Source organism: Bombyx mori, chromosome 23 (assembly GCF_030269925.1).
Source record: "Bombyx mori chromosome 23, ASM3026992v2".
Lineage (NCBI taxonomy): Eukaryota > Metazoa > Arthropoda > Insecta > Lepidoptera > Bombycidae > Bombyx > Bombyx mori.
Genome location: NC_085129.1, coordinates 18,307,299 through 18,322,068, shown reverse-complemented (window position 1 = coordinate 18,322,068; position 14,770 = coordinate 18,307,299). Strand labels below are relative to the sequence as shown.

The 14,770-nt window shown below is 41.5% G+C and overlaps 1 protein-coding gene and 1 non-coding gene across 2 annotated transcripts in view; both read right to left on the bottom strand.

The window, feature by feature from the left end:
* Positions 1-14,770, bottom strand: part of LOC101741779 (serine/threonine-protein kinase BRSK2) — a 46,261-nt gene that overhangs the window by 9,976 nt on the left and 21,515 nt on the right. The window contains exons 12-24 of the mRNA XM_038019299.2: positions 13,760-13,833; positions 12,929-12,990; positions 11,760-11,825; positions 10,735-10,806; positions 8,811-8,906; positions 7,566-7,646; positions 6,247-6,354; positions 4,937-5,106; positions 4,020-4,124; positions 3,661-3,742; positions 2,594-2,725; positions 1,967-2,094; positions 1,505-1,564 (exon numbers count right to left, since the gene is read on the bottom strand). Of these exons, the coding sequence (XP_037875227.1) occupies positions 1,505-1,564; positions 1,967-2,094; positions 2,594-2,725; positions 3,661-3,742; positions 4,020-4,124; positions 4,937-5,106; positions 6,247-6,354; positions 7,566-7,646; positions 8,811-8,906; positions 10,735-10,806; positions 11,760-11,825; positions 12,929-12,990; positions 13,760-13,833 (1,236 nt within the window). The remainder of the gene's footprint in view (positions 1-1,504; positions 1,565-1,966; positions 2,095-2,593; positions 2,726-3,660; positions 3,743-4,019; positions 4,125-4,936; positions 5,107-6,246; positions 6,355-7,565; positions 7,647-8,810; positions 8,907-10,734; positions 10,807-11,759; positions 11,826-12,928; positions 12,991-13,759; positions 13,834-14,770) is intronic.
* On the bottom strand, positions 4,223-4,328 carry Mir3259 (microRNA mir-3259). The gene has a single exon (NR_107544.1). It is a non-coding gene; the product is annotated as a microRNA mir-3259 (primary transcript).

Below are 14,770 nucleotides of genomic sequence, written 5' to 3'. Positions count from 1 at the left end.
CGTTGCGGTTACGCGCCAATTAAAATTTTTAACATACTGAAAAATTTTAATATAACCAAAACATTCGTTTATCGTACCATCAAACGATACAATGAAGACTCTAGTGTAGATGACAGGTCAAGAAGTGGTCGCCCTCGGTCTGTTAGGACTCCAGCAGTGATAAAAGCTGTGAAGGCGCGAATTCAAAGAAATCCCAAACGTAAGCAGAAACTGTTGGCCCTTCAGACGGGGTTAAGCAGAACCACGGTGAAAAGGGTGTTAAATGAAGACTTAGGGCTTCGGGCATATCGAAGAAAAACAGGACATCGTTTGAATGCTCGTCTAATGGACCTGAGACTGAAGAGATGCCGCGCTTTGTTGAAGCGGTACGCGGGAAGAAAATATCGGGAAATTCTTTTTTCGGATGAAAAAATTTTTACCGTAGAAGAGAGCTACAACAAACAAAATGATAAGGTGTACGCACACAGTAGTGAAGAAGCGAGCAACCGTATTCCGCGTGTCCAACGAGGTCATTTTCCATCCTCGCTCATGGTATGGTTGGGAGTTTCTTATTGGGACTTAACAGAAGTACATTTTTGTGAGAAAGGTGTAAAAACGAATGCAGTTGTGTATCAAAATACAGTCCTGACGAACCTTGTGGAACCTGTTTCTCATACCACGTTCAATAACAGGCACTGGGTATTCCAACAAGATTCGGCGCCAGCTCATAGAGCGAAGAGCACACAAGACTGGCTGGCGGCGCGTGAAATCGACTTCATCCGGCACGAAGACTGGCCCTCCTCCAGTCCAGATTTGAATCCGTTAGATTACAAGATATGGCAACACTTGGAGGAAAAGGCGTGCTCAAAGCTTGCTCAAAGCCTCATCCCAATTTGGAGTCACTCAAGACATCCTTGATTAAGGCAGCCGCCGTTATTGACATGGACCTCGTTCGTGCTGCGATAGACGACTGGCCGCGCAGATTGAAGGCCTGTATTCAAAATCACGGAGGTCATTTTGAATAAACTTTAGTGTCATAAGAATCTATGTTTTGTTAAGTTCATTTTGGTATATGAATGGTTACATATTGAATAAACTTGTTTCAATTATTTTACATTAAATATGTGACAGAATTTATGACCTGACTAGGTATATAGGATTATACGAGACAAAATAAAAACATACTTCGGGCGTAGTTGTAATAACGTCTATTTTACTTTTTTATTAGTCAATATGTCGACCACCCTTACAAGGGACATTCGGTTGGATACCTACATATACTATAAAACGTCCGTTTTTGATCCATTCATAATGTTAATTTTCGAAACTTGTTTGGTTTTTGTTTACCTATTTTTAATATACATTTGTTTTGTCAGTCTCCTGAATAAATAATCATGGTACAACGCTATGAGCCGAAATTGACATTATGAAATTTTGAGAGCAGAATCCATCCTAGATCCTTTCTCGCCTCTACCTGTGTGTCTGCTGTTCTACCAGTTTCGGGTAATGTAATAATGACACTTACTTTGTAGCCACTTGAGCCGCTGGTCACCGAAGAGCTGGACCCTAGAAGATGTGTCCCGTTCTGATTGGACACGAAGAATAATATAAATATAATAATCTATCTATAGTATAAATATAATAATCTATCTATAGTATAAATATAATAATCTATCTATAGTAAAAAGTACCCCACGCTTCTTTTTACAATAAAATCAATTTTTTCATACACTATTTTTAATTTAAATTTATTAAAATTTATTTTCTATTTTTTAGTTGGATTTTCTATAAAAGCGTTTTTTTGTTTTTTTAAACCATTATTTATGTACTATACCTTTAAGAGATAAATAAATTATTATTATTATTATATATTTATTGTACGCAGCATATACGCATCCCGGATCAGTTGATAATGTAATTACCGGGATCCGTGGACATGATGGCGTGAATACTGTCTCGCCGACTTCTTTAGTCTGTGTGTGCGTACCTGATCGAGTTGGTCTATGGAGGTGTGGCTGGTGGGCGTGGGCGCCGGACTCCTGGAGTCGAACATTGAGGAGTCGCTGTCCGGTTCCCCGCCCAGCGCCTCCGGACTGTCCGGGATCTCGTTGGAAGCTGGAGCAGAGGATCCGACTTAGAGACTTTCAACTTTGACCGAGGGACCATGGGTGGACGAGCTCACAGTCCACCTGGTGTTAAGTGGTTACTGGAGCCCAGAGACGTCCACAACGTAAATGCGCCACCCACCTTGAGATATAAGTTCTAAGGTCTCAAGTATAGTTACAACGGCTCCTCCAACCTTCAAACCGAAACGCATTACTGCTTCACGGCAGAAATAGGCAGGGTGGTGGTACCTACCCGCGCGGACTCACAAGAGGTTCTACCACCAGTAAAAAAAATTACAGGAGAGTGTTTTTAAGGTTTAACATTTGTGATATTTTTAATATTAATCATTTTTGCAACATTTAACACCAGGTGGGCTGTGAGCTCGTCCACCCATCTAAGCAATAAAAAAATTAAAAAAATAGTAAGTTTTGAGATTATAACAGTTTTAATGCGAGAAGACGAAGTGTTGTAATGCTAATATGATGCTTAAGTAGATAAATGAAGGTACCTGCGGGGTGCACGTGTCGGCGGTGCGCGCAGGGCGAGGGGGGGTGCAGGACGGCGTGCCGCGTGGCGCCGGACGCCCGGCTCACGGCCGCCTGCACCACCTCGCACACGCGACGGAACCGACGGATGTTGCCTGGTGATGTCACACGTTTGCTGCTTTTTTTTTTATTGCCCTTGTAGGCAGACGAGCACACGGCCCACCTCATGGTGAGTGGTTACCGTCGCCCATGGACTTCAGCAATGCCAGGAGCAGAGCCGAGCCGCTGCCTACCGCTTAATACTCTCCACAAGACTCGTTTGAAGAAGGACATGTCATAGCGCTCGGGAAACACCGTGGAGGAGAGCTCATTCCATAGTCGGATGGTACGTGGCGAAAAAGACCTCTGGAAGCGCACTGTGGATGACCGCAGTGGCTCCAGGTAGTATGGATGAACTCTACTCCGATGGCGGGCGGTGCGATGGTAAAAACGAGATGACGGTATCATCTCGAACAATTCCTCAGAGCACTCCCCCTTCAATCGGAGCCCGTAGACATCAACAACGTAAATGGGCGCCAGCAATGCTATGAGGACAGCCATTTCTTTTTCTCCTACCTAAGCTGATGACAAGTGGGTAAGCTCACGGGGCTCAAACCTGACGAGGTTGCTAACACTAGCCCTAGCAAGAGCAGTGCTTCGCAGAATCTACCGCCGGATCGGAAACGCGACCCACCGAGAATATCCGGCGAGAAACTCAGAGAGCTGTGTCTGTGGGTTAAATTACTCGCCGAGCCCTTCGTCACAAGTGATGGGTTCGACGAGAACGGTGACCGTTGGTACTTAAAAACACCGATAGTGGATCGGGAGGATCGAAATGACGTGGGGACAGCCAAGTCGCTGCCTACCGTTAAGTACTCTCCACAAGCCTCGTTTGAAGAGCATGTCATAACGCTCAAGGAAAGTCATGTAGGGGAAACTCATCCCAGAGCCCAATGTTGGGTGACAGAAACATGAACCTTCGAGCGAGTTAACTCAACAAATGGTCTACGCTAAAAGAAACAGTCAAAGCAGCCGACGGCTGACGACTCACCCGACAGTAAGGTGAACGTTATCGCGAACAAGTTGTCCTTCCCGTTCTCCTCGGCTGTCTTCGTTATAGTCGATATATCGACCTGATATAAATACAAAAAAAAGATTATATAGCTAAACACAAAAAAAAAAAAATAACACAGAAACCATTACCATAGTGAAAACTTTTTTTTTTTGGATTGCTTCATTGTGAGCTCACAGCCGACCCGATATTAAGTGGTTACCGGAGCCCATAGACATCTACAATGTAAATGCCGCCACCCATCTGGAGACATGAGTTGTAAGGTCTCACTTTTAAAAGCTTGTATACATACAAACTCATTGTTTCCTAGTTTAGAAACAGGAGGGCCAGTCACTCACCTGAAACCTGACGTGCCTCTGGAACATGGCGGGCGCGTTCGACCCTCTCTTGTACTCGACGCGGAACGACATTGGACTTATAACGCTGTGCGACAATTCTGCTATCTAAAAAAACACATTTCCTATCAATTGTACTTAATAAAAGCACTTTTCTTGTCAATTGTACTTAATAAAAGCGCTTTTCTTGTCAATTATACTCAATAAAAAAGATTTTCTTGTCAATTGCACTAAAAAAGGGCTTTTCTTGTCAATTGTACTCAATCAAAGAGCTTTTCTTGTCAATTGTACTCAATACAAGAGCTTCTCTTGTTAATTGTGCTCAATAAAGGGTTTTATCTTGTCAATTGTACTCAATAAAAAGATTTTCTTGTCAATTGTACTCAATAAAAGAGCTTTTCTTGTCAATTGTAGTCAATAAAGGGTTTTTCTTATCAATTGTACTTAGTAAAAACACTTCTCTTGTCAATTGTAATTAATAAAACGCTTTTCGCGTGACAACGCGTAAAACGCTTAAAATTGGTTATTTTATTATTACAAACAGACACTCCAATTTTATTTTTTTGTATGGATGAATTTAGATCGGTGTTTTAGACACCTTTAGTACCGTTTAATTGCCACGGTGCCCTAACTTCGTAATGATCTATCGCTCTCACATGTGCTGAGACATGCTCGCTGACAAACTTTCAGCTTTTATAAAATAAAGTAGGTTTGGGATTCACGGGCTCTTAGACTATTATAGCTTACGCTACCCTATCATCCTGATCCTATGGGGCATTTTTGAATGCATTACAAACGAAAGTACGCTAAATAAAAGACATTTTTAATATTCATGGCTGATGTCGGCATAAAACCGTCCGCTTTGATTTTTGTTTACCGGAGGGTAGTATTAACGAATTGTTTATTGAGAGAATACTTACACTCAAAAAGGCGTGTATCAAATCGGCTTTGACGGTGGCCAGAGGTTTCCCTTTGACGAGGGCCGTGAACGTTTCCTCCTTGTCAGCGGACAGGAGGAGGGACCCGAACCAGGACCTCTTCGTCAGCTCCGGTGATGATTCGGGCGTCAGATGAACTTCCTCCGATGATGCTGTGAGTGCATTTCATTTATACATTAGGCACACGATATACATTACAGGCTAAACAAAAAGAGATACACAATAAAAATTAAATAGTAAAAAACCTAGCTTGTAACATAATTTTTGAAGTCGTCGTGGCCTAACGGATAAGACGTCCGGTGCATTCGTGTTGAGCGATGCACCGGTGTTCGAATCCCGCAGGCGGGTACCAATTTTTCAAATGAAATACGTACTCAACAAATGTTCACGATTGACTTCCACGGTGAAGGAATAACATCGTGTAATAAAAATGAAACCCGCAAAATTATAATTTGCGTAATTACTGGTGGTAGGACCTCTTGTGAGTCCGCGCGGGTGGGTACCACCACCCTGCCTATTTCTGCCGTGAAGCAGTAATGCGTTTCGGTTTGAAGGGTAGGGCAGCCGTCGTTACTATACTTGAGACCTTAGAACTTGTATCTCAAGGTGGGTGGCGCATTTACGTTGTGGATGTCTATGGGCTCCAGTAACCACTTAACATCAGGTGGGCTGTGAGCTCGTCCACCCATCTAAGCAATAAAAAAAAAAAAAAAAAAATAATAGTCTAAGAGCCCGTGAACCCCAGACCTTCGCTATCTTATAAAGATTATTATGGAGTACTGCGATCGACAAGATTGCTTAGATGGGTAGACGGGCTCACGGCCCACCTGATGTTAAGTGGTTACCAGTGTGGCGGGTAGCCATCATACAACACAAGATACTTGACAGATGCTTGAATCTCGCTAACAACATTTTCAAGATGAGCTTGCATATATACAAGTTCCGAACAACAACATTCGGACCGTCGGTCTACCGAGCAATTCCTGCTGGTGGAAGATCTTTCCCTTCGTCGCTAAGCCCGCACAACAGGAGCCCATAGACATCTACGACGTAAATGCCGCCATGCACCTTGAGACATGTGTTCTAAGGCCTCCGTTTTTACAGTACTATAAGCTAATGAGCCTTGTTGTAAAGCCAGCTTGGTTGGGAACCACGATCCTAAATATTATCTGCTCCAAAGCGGTCATGTAATAGTTTTAACATCGTTGGCCAGACGCTCAATGCACTCATACCAACGGATCTGAGGTTTTGACCCCATTGTTTAGAGAAGGAATTCTTTTCAAGGTACTTACTCTGCATTTTCCGCCTATGAAATCTCGGCGAACCCAGGAACGAGTTCTTGATGGTGGCCAAACGCACCCTCCATGGGGCCGATGCGCTTGCCGCAGCGTTAGGGACGCCTGAAAACAGAAAATCAAGTTTGAAGTTCTTTCTGTTCTAGAGAAAACTTCCAGAGAATTTCAATTTATATACGTTACGGTAAAAGTAGATATTGCGGCAAATGTACACATTTTCCGCAATATCTACGGTAAAGGTAAAAGTGTACATTTCCCAAGATTATAGACATTTACCATAACATATATATATCTACCTACTAGCAGACCCGCCACACGTTGCTGTGGCTAAGGTGTTTTTGTTTCTACATAACACGTGGCCGGCTATGCTAATACCAAAAATTAACAAAGTAAGAACAATTAGATTTCACTGTATTGCGTTTTCTACGAAATAAATTTCACTTATACTTTAGCCTCAGCAGCACGTGGTGCTTATGCCATTAAACTGTAGCTTATGTGAAACGTTGGTATTTTTATTACGAAATAAACTAACGCATGCAATGTTTGTAACATTTTATCTAAAATTGGGGCAATATGAACCCCTAAGTTTTTTAATTATTTTGGAATGTCCATAAAATCATTTGATGACTTACTCCATGTTATTAAAGTAGGTGTTACTGGTGAATCAACAATTTTTAAGAGATTCGATTTTTAAAATTTTATAATTTCTACTGTTTCCTCTCGATTGCGTTCTTTTAATATTTTATTTTTATAATCTGAACTTTGCATGTTTCATATAGGTGAACGCTTTTGGATTTCATCTATAAATAAATCCGTATCGAAGTGTTCGATCTCCATAATACACGTGCATCCTACACGAAAGCACGCCATCAAATGTTCAGCAAAATGGCGGCGCTTGTATCTACAAGCGAGCAGCTGACGCGTTCCCACGAATTTCTGAGAGCGCACGTTTGCATGTGTACACTTCCTTAGGAACTTTTGTATCTCAAAAAACGCGTTAGTAAATCGCGCGTTTCAAAGCGCCCAATGTGTACCCGCTGTAACGAGACCGCACAGGGCTGGTACTGCTGCCATAAACCGCAGTGCCTTTCACCTTTAACCCTTTGAATGTCGTGTAGGTTACCCATGCCCTACGCGGCGCACTGAAGTAATTATTTTACGTCAATTTCTGTTACTAAGGAATATACAGTAGACTCTGGGAAATACGAATCCGAGCGATACTGAGAATTAACCTAGGTGTAAGAGACTTAAAAGACTAAAGCCTTAATTAACAAACAAAAGAAGGCAAAGTTAAGGGCTGGGAGGGTCATAGTTACCTCCAATCTGTCCTATGTTGGGGAAGAGTGAGGGCGGGGCCTGCGCCGTCGGGGGCCCGGGGAGGGACGACCGCTCTCTGACTGTAATACCACAAATATACTCATCTATTGCTGCCGTGATGCAGTAATGCGTTTCGGTCTGAAAGGCGGGGCAGCCGTTGTAGTATTAAAACTGAGACCTTAAATCTCATATCATTCCATACATTGAATTCCCTGTTTAAGCAATGGGGTCAAAGCCTCAGATCCTTTGGTATGAGTGCACTGAACATCTGGTCAACGAAGTTAGAACTACATGACTGCTTCGGAGCAGATATATAGGATCGTGGTACCCAACCAAGCTGGCTTTACAACACGGCCCATTAGTTTATAATATTGTAAAAATAGAGACCTTAAAATTTATATCTCAAAGTGGGTGGCGGCATTTAGATGTCTATGGGCTTCCGTAACCACTTAACACCAGGTGGGCCGTGAGCTCGCCCACCAATCTAAGCAATAAATAAATAAAATAGACAGGATGTGACCAGTTTTAATAAATCCTCTAATCGGCTTTCGAATGAGCTCTCCTCCACGACGTCTCCTGATCGTTATGACACGACCTTCTTCAAACGAGGCTTGTGAAAAGTACTTAACGGTAGGCAGCGGCTTGGCTCTAAGCCTGGCATTGCTAACGTCCATGGGCAACGGTAACTACTCACCATCGGGTGAGCCGTATGCTCTGCATATAAGGCCGATATTTAAAAAACAAACGTGTTAACATGTGAATCCAACTGACTTCCCCTTTTCTCTGGTCACTTTAGATATTTCATTGTGTGTATCAATACGTTCCTAGAGACCATAGTTCTCCCGTGACTTCTGACTTTTGGATGAGTTCTCCTCCCGGATTAACATCGATTCGAATTCCGTAAAGAGTCAACGGCCTAAAAGTGGTATTGGCAGTGTGACACAACATCGCTGCGGTAACAGAGACATAACCCAGGTGGTTTTTTTTATGATTGAGGGATTACTGGTGGCCCGGAGGCCTTTCCAGTTTCACCAGGACAAGTGGGCGAGCAAAGGCTCAGCCAGGAGGGGTGGGATTTGCTAACAGCTGCCCGAAAAAGACCCAATAACTCAAGAGCAGCTGCTTCGCGAATGAATCTACTATCGGATCGGGCCAGATTGTCACCGAGCCCCTAAAGGTCATTTCGATGAGATCGCTAATTTGGACCCGGTAGGTGGCGTTGCGAATGGATTTGAAATGGGTACCTCGGTGTGACTGCGTCGGGCTGTGCGGCCTGGCAGCGACGGCCGGGCCAGACGGGGTCTCGTTTACAATGATCACCGCCTCCCCGGGCTCGCCACCTGCAACCGTTTCACGACATATCTGATGTTAAGCGGTTAGCGGAGACCATGGAAAGTTCCAACAAAGGGCTACTACATTAGTAGCAATGAATTGAAATTTATTTTTCAAATACCCGCACGGTGGCACGGGTAGGTACCACCGCCCTGCCTATTTCTGCCGTGAAGCAGTAATGCGTTTCGGTTTGAAAAGCGGGGCAGCCATTGTACTGTAAAAACTGAAACCTACGAACTCATGTCTAGAGGTGGGTGGTGGTATTTACATTATAGAAGTCTATGGGCTCCAGTGACCACTTAACACCAGGTGAGCCGTGAGCTCGTCCATACATCTGAGCAATACCTAAGCAAACAAAAACAGAATATCAATACCGACCTCGGACTTCATACATAAAGTCTAAATATCTATTGTATAAATTAACGGCTATGCAAAAATATTCGCAGCGCAAATAGGCAGAATGGTGGTATCTACCCGCGTATATGGCTTTTTGTGACAGATATATTGACATGCCATGATATACCGTTCCAACAAACGGCTAAAACATCAGTATAGTAATCGGCAAACTTCTTGAGCAAATGACCTTGACTGCGCAGAACCGAATTTTAGGTCACTTTGGTGGTGAGGGTGAGGCGCGACGGCAGGGGAAATCGTATCGAGCGCGTTATTGGTAGATCAGTCGAGCCTTGCATCCCGCACCGCGCCCTCATTCCGCTTGCTCCCAAAAGTACGCTTGCGTACAGTGGAAAGTCTATCGTTATTAATCGTTAAGTTATTTGTTATAATTGCTTGTGGACTTTGTTGCCATTGCTATTTGTTGAGTGTTTGTTGATTTTTTATAAAACATACACTATGCCGTGACAAACTGGTGTAGTACTTAAAAGAAAGGGTAGAAAATTTGTGTACGACGTATATTGCTTCATTATAAAACAGGGGAAGAATGATATGGAAAAATTAAAACAGACTTCGGAAGCAACAAAAACATCAGTGAGTACTGTTAGGTGCATTATTAACGAAGCTAAAGGCTCTGGCTTGCTCGCCGTGTTTCGGACTCCGGGTAAGAAAAGATCAGGGAAGAAGAAAGTTACCGGAATGGATAGTTTCGTTCAATCTGTAATAAAAATATGTAATCATAATAACTACATAACAAGCAGCGAAACTCCGTACCGTAGAAAGGCTTCGAAGAATTTAAAGAAGATATAAATTTTAATGGCTCGGAATGAAGCTTACGACGAATTATGAAAGAGCTAGGCTTCAGATGGAAAAAAAGAACAGAAAATAATCGGAAGCTGGTAAATGAAAAAAGTAACATTCGATTACTACGAATCGAATATCTTCAAAAAATAATTAATTATAGACAAAAAAGAAGACCGAATCGACCGAGTTGTAAACTACGCCGATGAGCCCTATGTCGACTCATCACGATGATAGTGACTCGGGTGATGAAAACAGTGATGATGATGATGGTCAAGATTATGATAACGAAAAAAAAATTACAAATACCAGCTTCGCTTTAACTGAACCAAGACCTGGCAACAGCTCTAGTTTTGACTTAATAGAAGGAATATCTATTTTACCCCAAGATTAAATTATTACAATTATTAACCTATATGTTTTGTTGATGTTCTAATAAATATATAAATAAATACATATGTTGATTTTAATAATTTAATAGCATTATGACGCAGAGTAAGTAATGTTTTTGCACTTGAGTGTACCATGCGCAAACTTACCCCCACTACGTCAACAAATGCTCAAGAAGTTTGCCGGTTATTATAGCAATGTATTAAAAATTATTTTCGAATACCCTCATATCATTACAAATTTCACACTTACCGATATTGAGGCTGATCGTCGGTCCAGTAGAGTTCGCTCTCTGGTGATGGTGCTCCCGGACGGAAGGCGACGCTGAAAGCAATTCTTGCATGAGAATAAGAAAAGCGAAAACTCAACTTTAAATCAACACCCTTGTCATTACGCGCTATGACAATCAAAATAGAATAAGCAACGTAATGCAAAACAGGGATCGGACAGGTCAATAACCTTTGAGGCTTTTTGGCCGGAATGCAAAAAGCGAAACTTATGTGGATATTGTCTGTTTAACGTGTAAGATCGGTGGCTTATTGAATGACATTTTTCCCTACTTATTCTCTTGTAGCTTATGAGGCTATTCCAGCTAGGCTGGGGCGGGTAGGCGAGCTCACAGGCTCAATCTGAGAGAATTTGCTAACATTAGCCATAGCAAGAGCAGTGCTTCGCAGAATCTACCACCGGATCGGAAACACGACCACTGAAAAGATCTGACGAGAAACTCAGTGGGCTGTGTCTGTGGGTTAGTTCGTTCGTCGAACTCTTCGTCGTAATCGACGAGGACGGTGACCGGTGCTTGAAGGTCCTAAAAGCACCGAGAGTGAATCCCCGACAAGATTTGTTTCGCGGCGGGATAAGTGTTCGACATCAGTGCAATTACACGTGGGTGTACTGAATAAATCTCAGTAAATAACCACGATATTATATCGAGGGGTCAAAGTGTATTTGGTTGATCCGACATTTCGCTTAACACGCGACATTTATCTTTGTAATTTAAGGCGCGTTTTATTCGGTATCAGCATCAACGGTTCAATGTTTTTAATTGAACTTAAATTAAGTTTACTGCCTACAAATAACTGAAGAAGTTTTTTTTGTCATGATATTTTTTTTCCAAATGTTTCCAAAAACTTCAAATGGCTCACTTGTAAAGTTGCAAAAATGTGACTTAGACCATAATTTATATACTTATATAATAATTTAGTTTAATATATACTAATTTAAATACTTAAGCCATAATTTATGTTCATAGGAATTAAAATAATAATAATTACCTAATGGCGAACCCGGTGTTGCCGGCGTTCCTCCCAACGACGACACGCGATGTGGTGTGTGGCCAGCTGAAAAGTGGAATTGATATGAATATAGCAATTTTACACAGAGTGAAGTGTGCTGGATTGGAAAATTTAATTATTTTCGTGCCTTTATTTAGTTAAAAAGTATGCAATATTTAAAATCATAACTATTTACATAGGAAATTTTTATTTTCTTCTAGTCTAATGGGAGTCTAATAGAAGTTCTACTCTAATAGTTTATGGCGCCGTTTTTTAAATCTTTCCACTTGCTACTGTGGCGCCAGCTTAATTAGCTCCCTTTTAGCGGACACTTTTTAATACACATTGAGTTGGTGTTTTATTAAGTACAATTGACAAGAAAAGCGTTTTTATTAAGTACAATTAACAAGAAAAGTATTATTATTAAGTACAATTGACAAGAAAAGTGTTTTTATTAAGGACAATTGACTCCCTTGTATCTTGTCTGTCAATTGATCTTAATTGGCTCCGTTTTAGCGGACACTTTTTAATACACTAAGGTGGTGCTCCTCACTTCTCTACCCTCTATAAAGAATACGTTTAAAGGTTTGATCTAATTCGATAGACCCTTCTGAATTTTGTTATTAATAGTAAAAATACTACACTCCAATATATCTGTCTCTATCAGAGTTTCCCTAAACGACAACGGTTGTTTTGAAGAGATAATCATCCGTATCCATTGACTAATGCTCAATGTTAATAAGTTTTTGTTTTTCGTGTGTCTTTTTTTCAATTTCATATTTTTTTATTGCTTAGATGGGTGGACGAGCTCACAGCCAACCTGGTGTTAAGTGGTTACTGGAGCCTATAGACATCTACAACGTAAATACGCCACCCACCTTGAGATAATAAGTTCTAAGGTCTCAGTATTACAACGGCTGCCCCACCCTTCAAACCGAAACGCATTACTGCTTCATGGCGGAAATAGACAGGGCGGTGGTACCTACCCTTGCGGACTTACAAGAGGTCTTACCACCAGTAAAGATACCGATGGTGGGGGCATTTTCAACTGTGCCCCAGGCCAGAGCTTAATTTAAGTCCGGCTCTGCTATTGTATAAACGCAACTACGGCTCGTCAAAAGCTCGAAAGCCTCATGATAGTGATAGGGAGTATCAGAAATCTTGAATACCTGGTGGGCTGGCGGACAGCTGCGGTGAACTTCGTCCCTCAGTACGTCGACTCGATGATGACCTGTATACCAATTGCGAAAGGTTTGGATACACGAAACTGTACTACTAAAGTAGGGTAGGACGATAAGCGTATACATTGTAGCTGTCCATGGGCATCATTCATGAAACATGACACAAGGGGGTCGCGGGTTCGAATCCCACCAAGGGAAAATATTTGTATGATAAATATAAAATGTCTTTTCCAGGGCTATGGATGTATATTAAATATATTTATGTATGTGTATAATAAAAATCTTACATTTATTTCCGTTATCTGGTAACCTGTAAAACAGGTTCTTTACACGGGACCAGTTAACGTGGCGTGATTGTTAATAAATGTATATATGTTTATTTATGTATTATATGTTTGTATATCTTGCAGACAATCGTAGTTTAAGGCTAAATTTGACGGCGTGTCGGATTAGAGAAGGAGTGCAAAATGCTATTTTTTTTTTAATTGTGCACAAAAATACTTCAAATTATTAAAAAATACATTACACACACTACCATTGATTTGACACACATACATATATATATATACTCTTTGTTTATTGTCGAACTTTTGTTATTGTCTGTGGTCAAATTGAGAATAATATTGTTTATCTTAATATTATTATTTGTCTATAGTGTAGTCTTGGCGAAATCTGTGATTATAGAAATGTAATAAAATAGTCTTTAACAATAGAATCATAATATAATTATAACTATTCAAACTTATAATTTCCATTAATTATAGTCGAATTTCGACTACTGCGGGACCACTAGTGATAATAATACCAGAAGAAACTCACCTCAACTGAGACCTTCTCGGAGTGATGGGCGATCCCTCACTAATCTGCCCGAAATGAACAGACTGTCCGTTCACCTGTTGATGTTTATATAGCGAAAAGTTTATATTCAAAAATTCCACCTATAACACGGTTGATTGGTTCCGCGTTATATGAAACGCGTTGTAGGAGTATCCTCGCATAATGCGCTCTTATGAAGCTCATATAACGCGTTATATACAAATATAAACGATGTTGTTAAAATTCACAAACTAGGAACACACGTTTAATAAATTAATTTTAATTTAATTTTGTAACAACACAATTGACACCATATGCAAAGGTATGCGAAATTAATTAGGAACTGTACAAATCATTATAAAGATTCAGCTCCTACTTGATATCTAATTATTTTTTGGCCCGGAGGCTTTTCCAGTTTCACCAGGACAGGTGGGCCAGCAAAGGCTCAGCCAGGAGGGGTGGGATTTGCTAACAACTGCCCGAGCGCCTCCGAAGGAGACCTAACAGCTCAAAAGCAGCTGCTTCGCGGATAAATCTACTATCGGATCGGAATCGCGACCCGCTGAGAAGATCCGGCGAGAAACTCAGCGAGCTGATTTATGGGTTAGGTTGCACGTCAAACTCTTTGTCGAGATCGACGAGTACGATTACCGGGATCCCTAAGCCTGCTCCTAGTGTTAGAGCTGAAGGCGTCTAATGCAAGGGTTATTGGATCTGATGGATCCGTAAGGACGTGTCTAGGGCGTCGACGGCGACTGGCTGCTGCGTGATCAGGATTCGGGGAGTAGTCAGCGGCGGCAAAGAGAAGGCGATTATCAGCTCCGATTTAAATAAGTGTGTGTGAACTATTGACTCAGCCATTGTCACAGTGGGCTGTGTCTGTGATTTAATCGTCTCAACTAAAGCCCGCATTTGTTTTCAATTGTCGCTTTCCTTTGCACGGCGATAAGCATTGCGTGTATCATCAGTTCTTTCGTTGCTTTGCCAAAATAAAGAACTCCCTAGAATATAGAC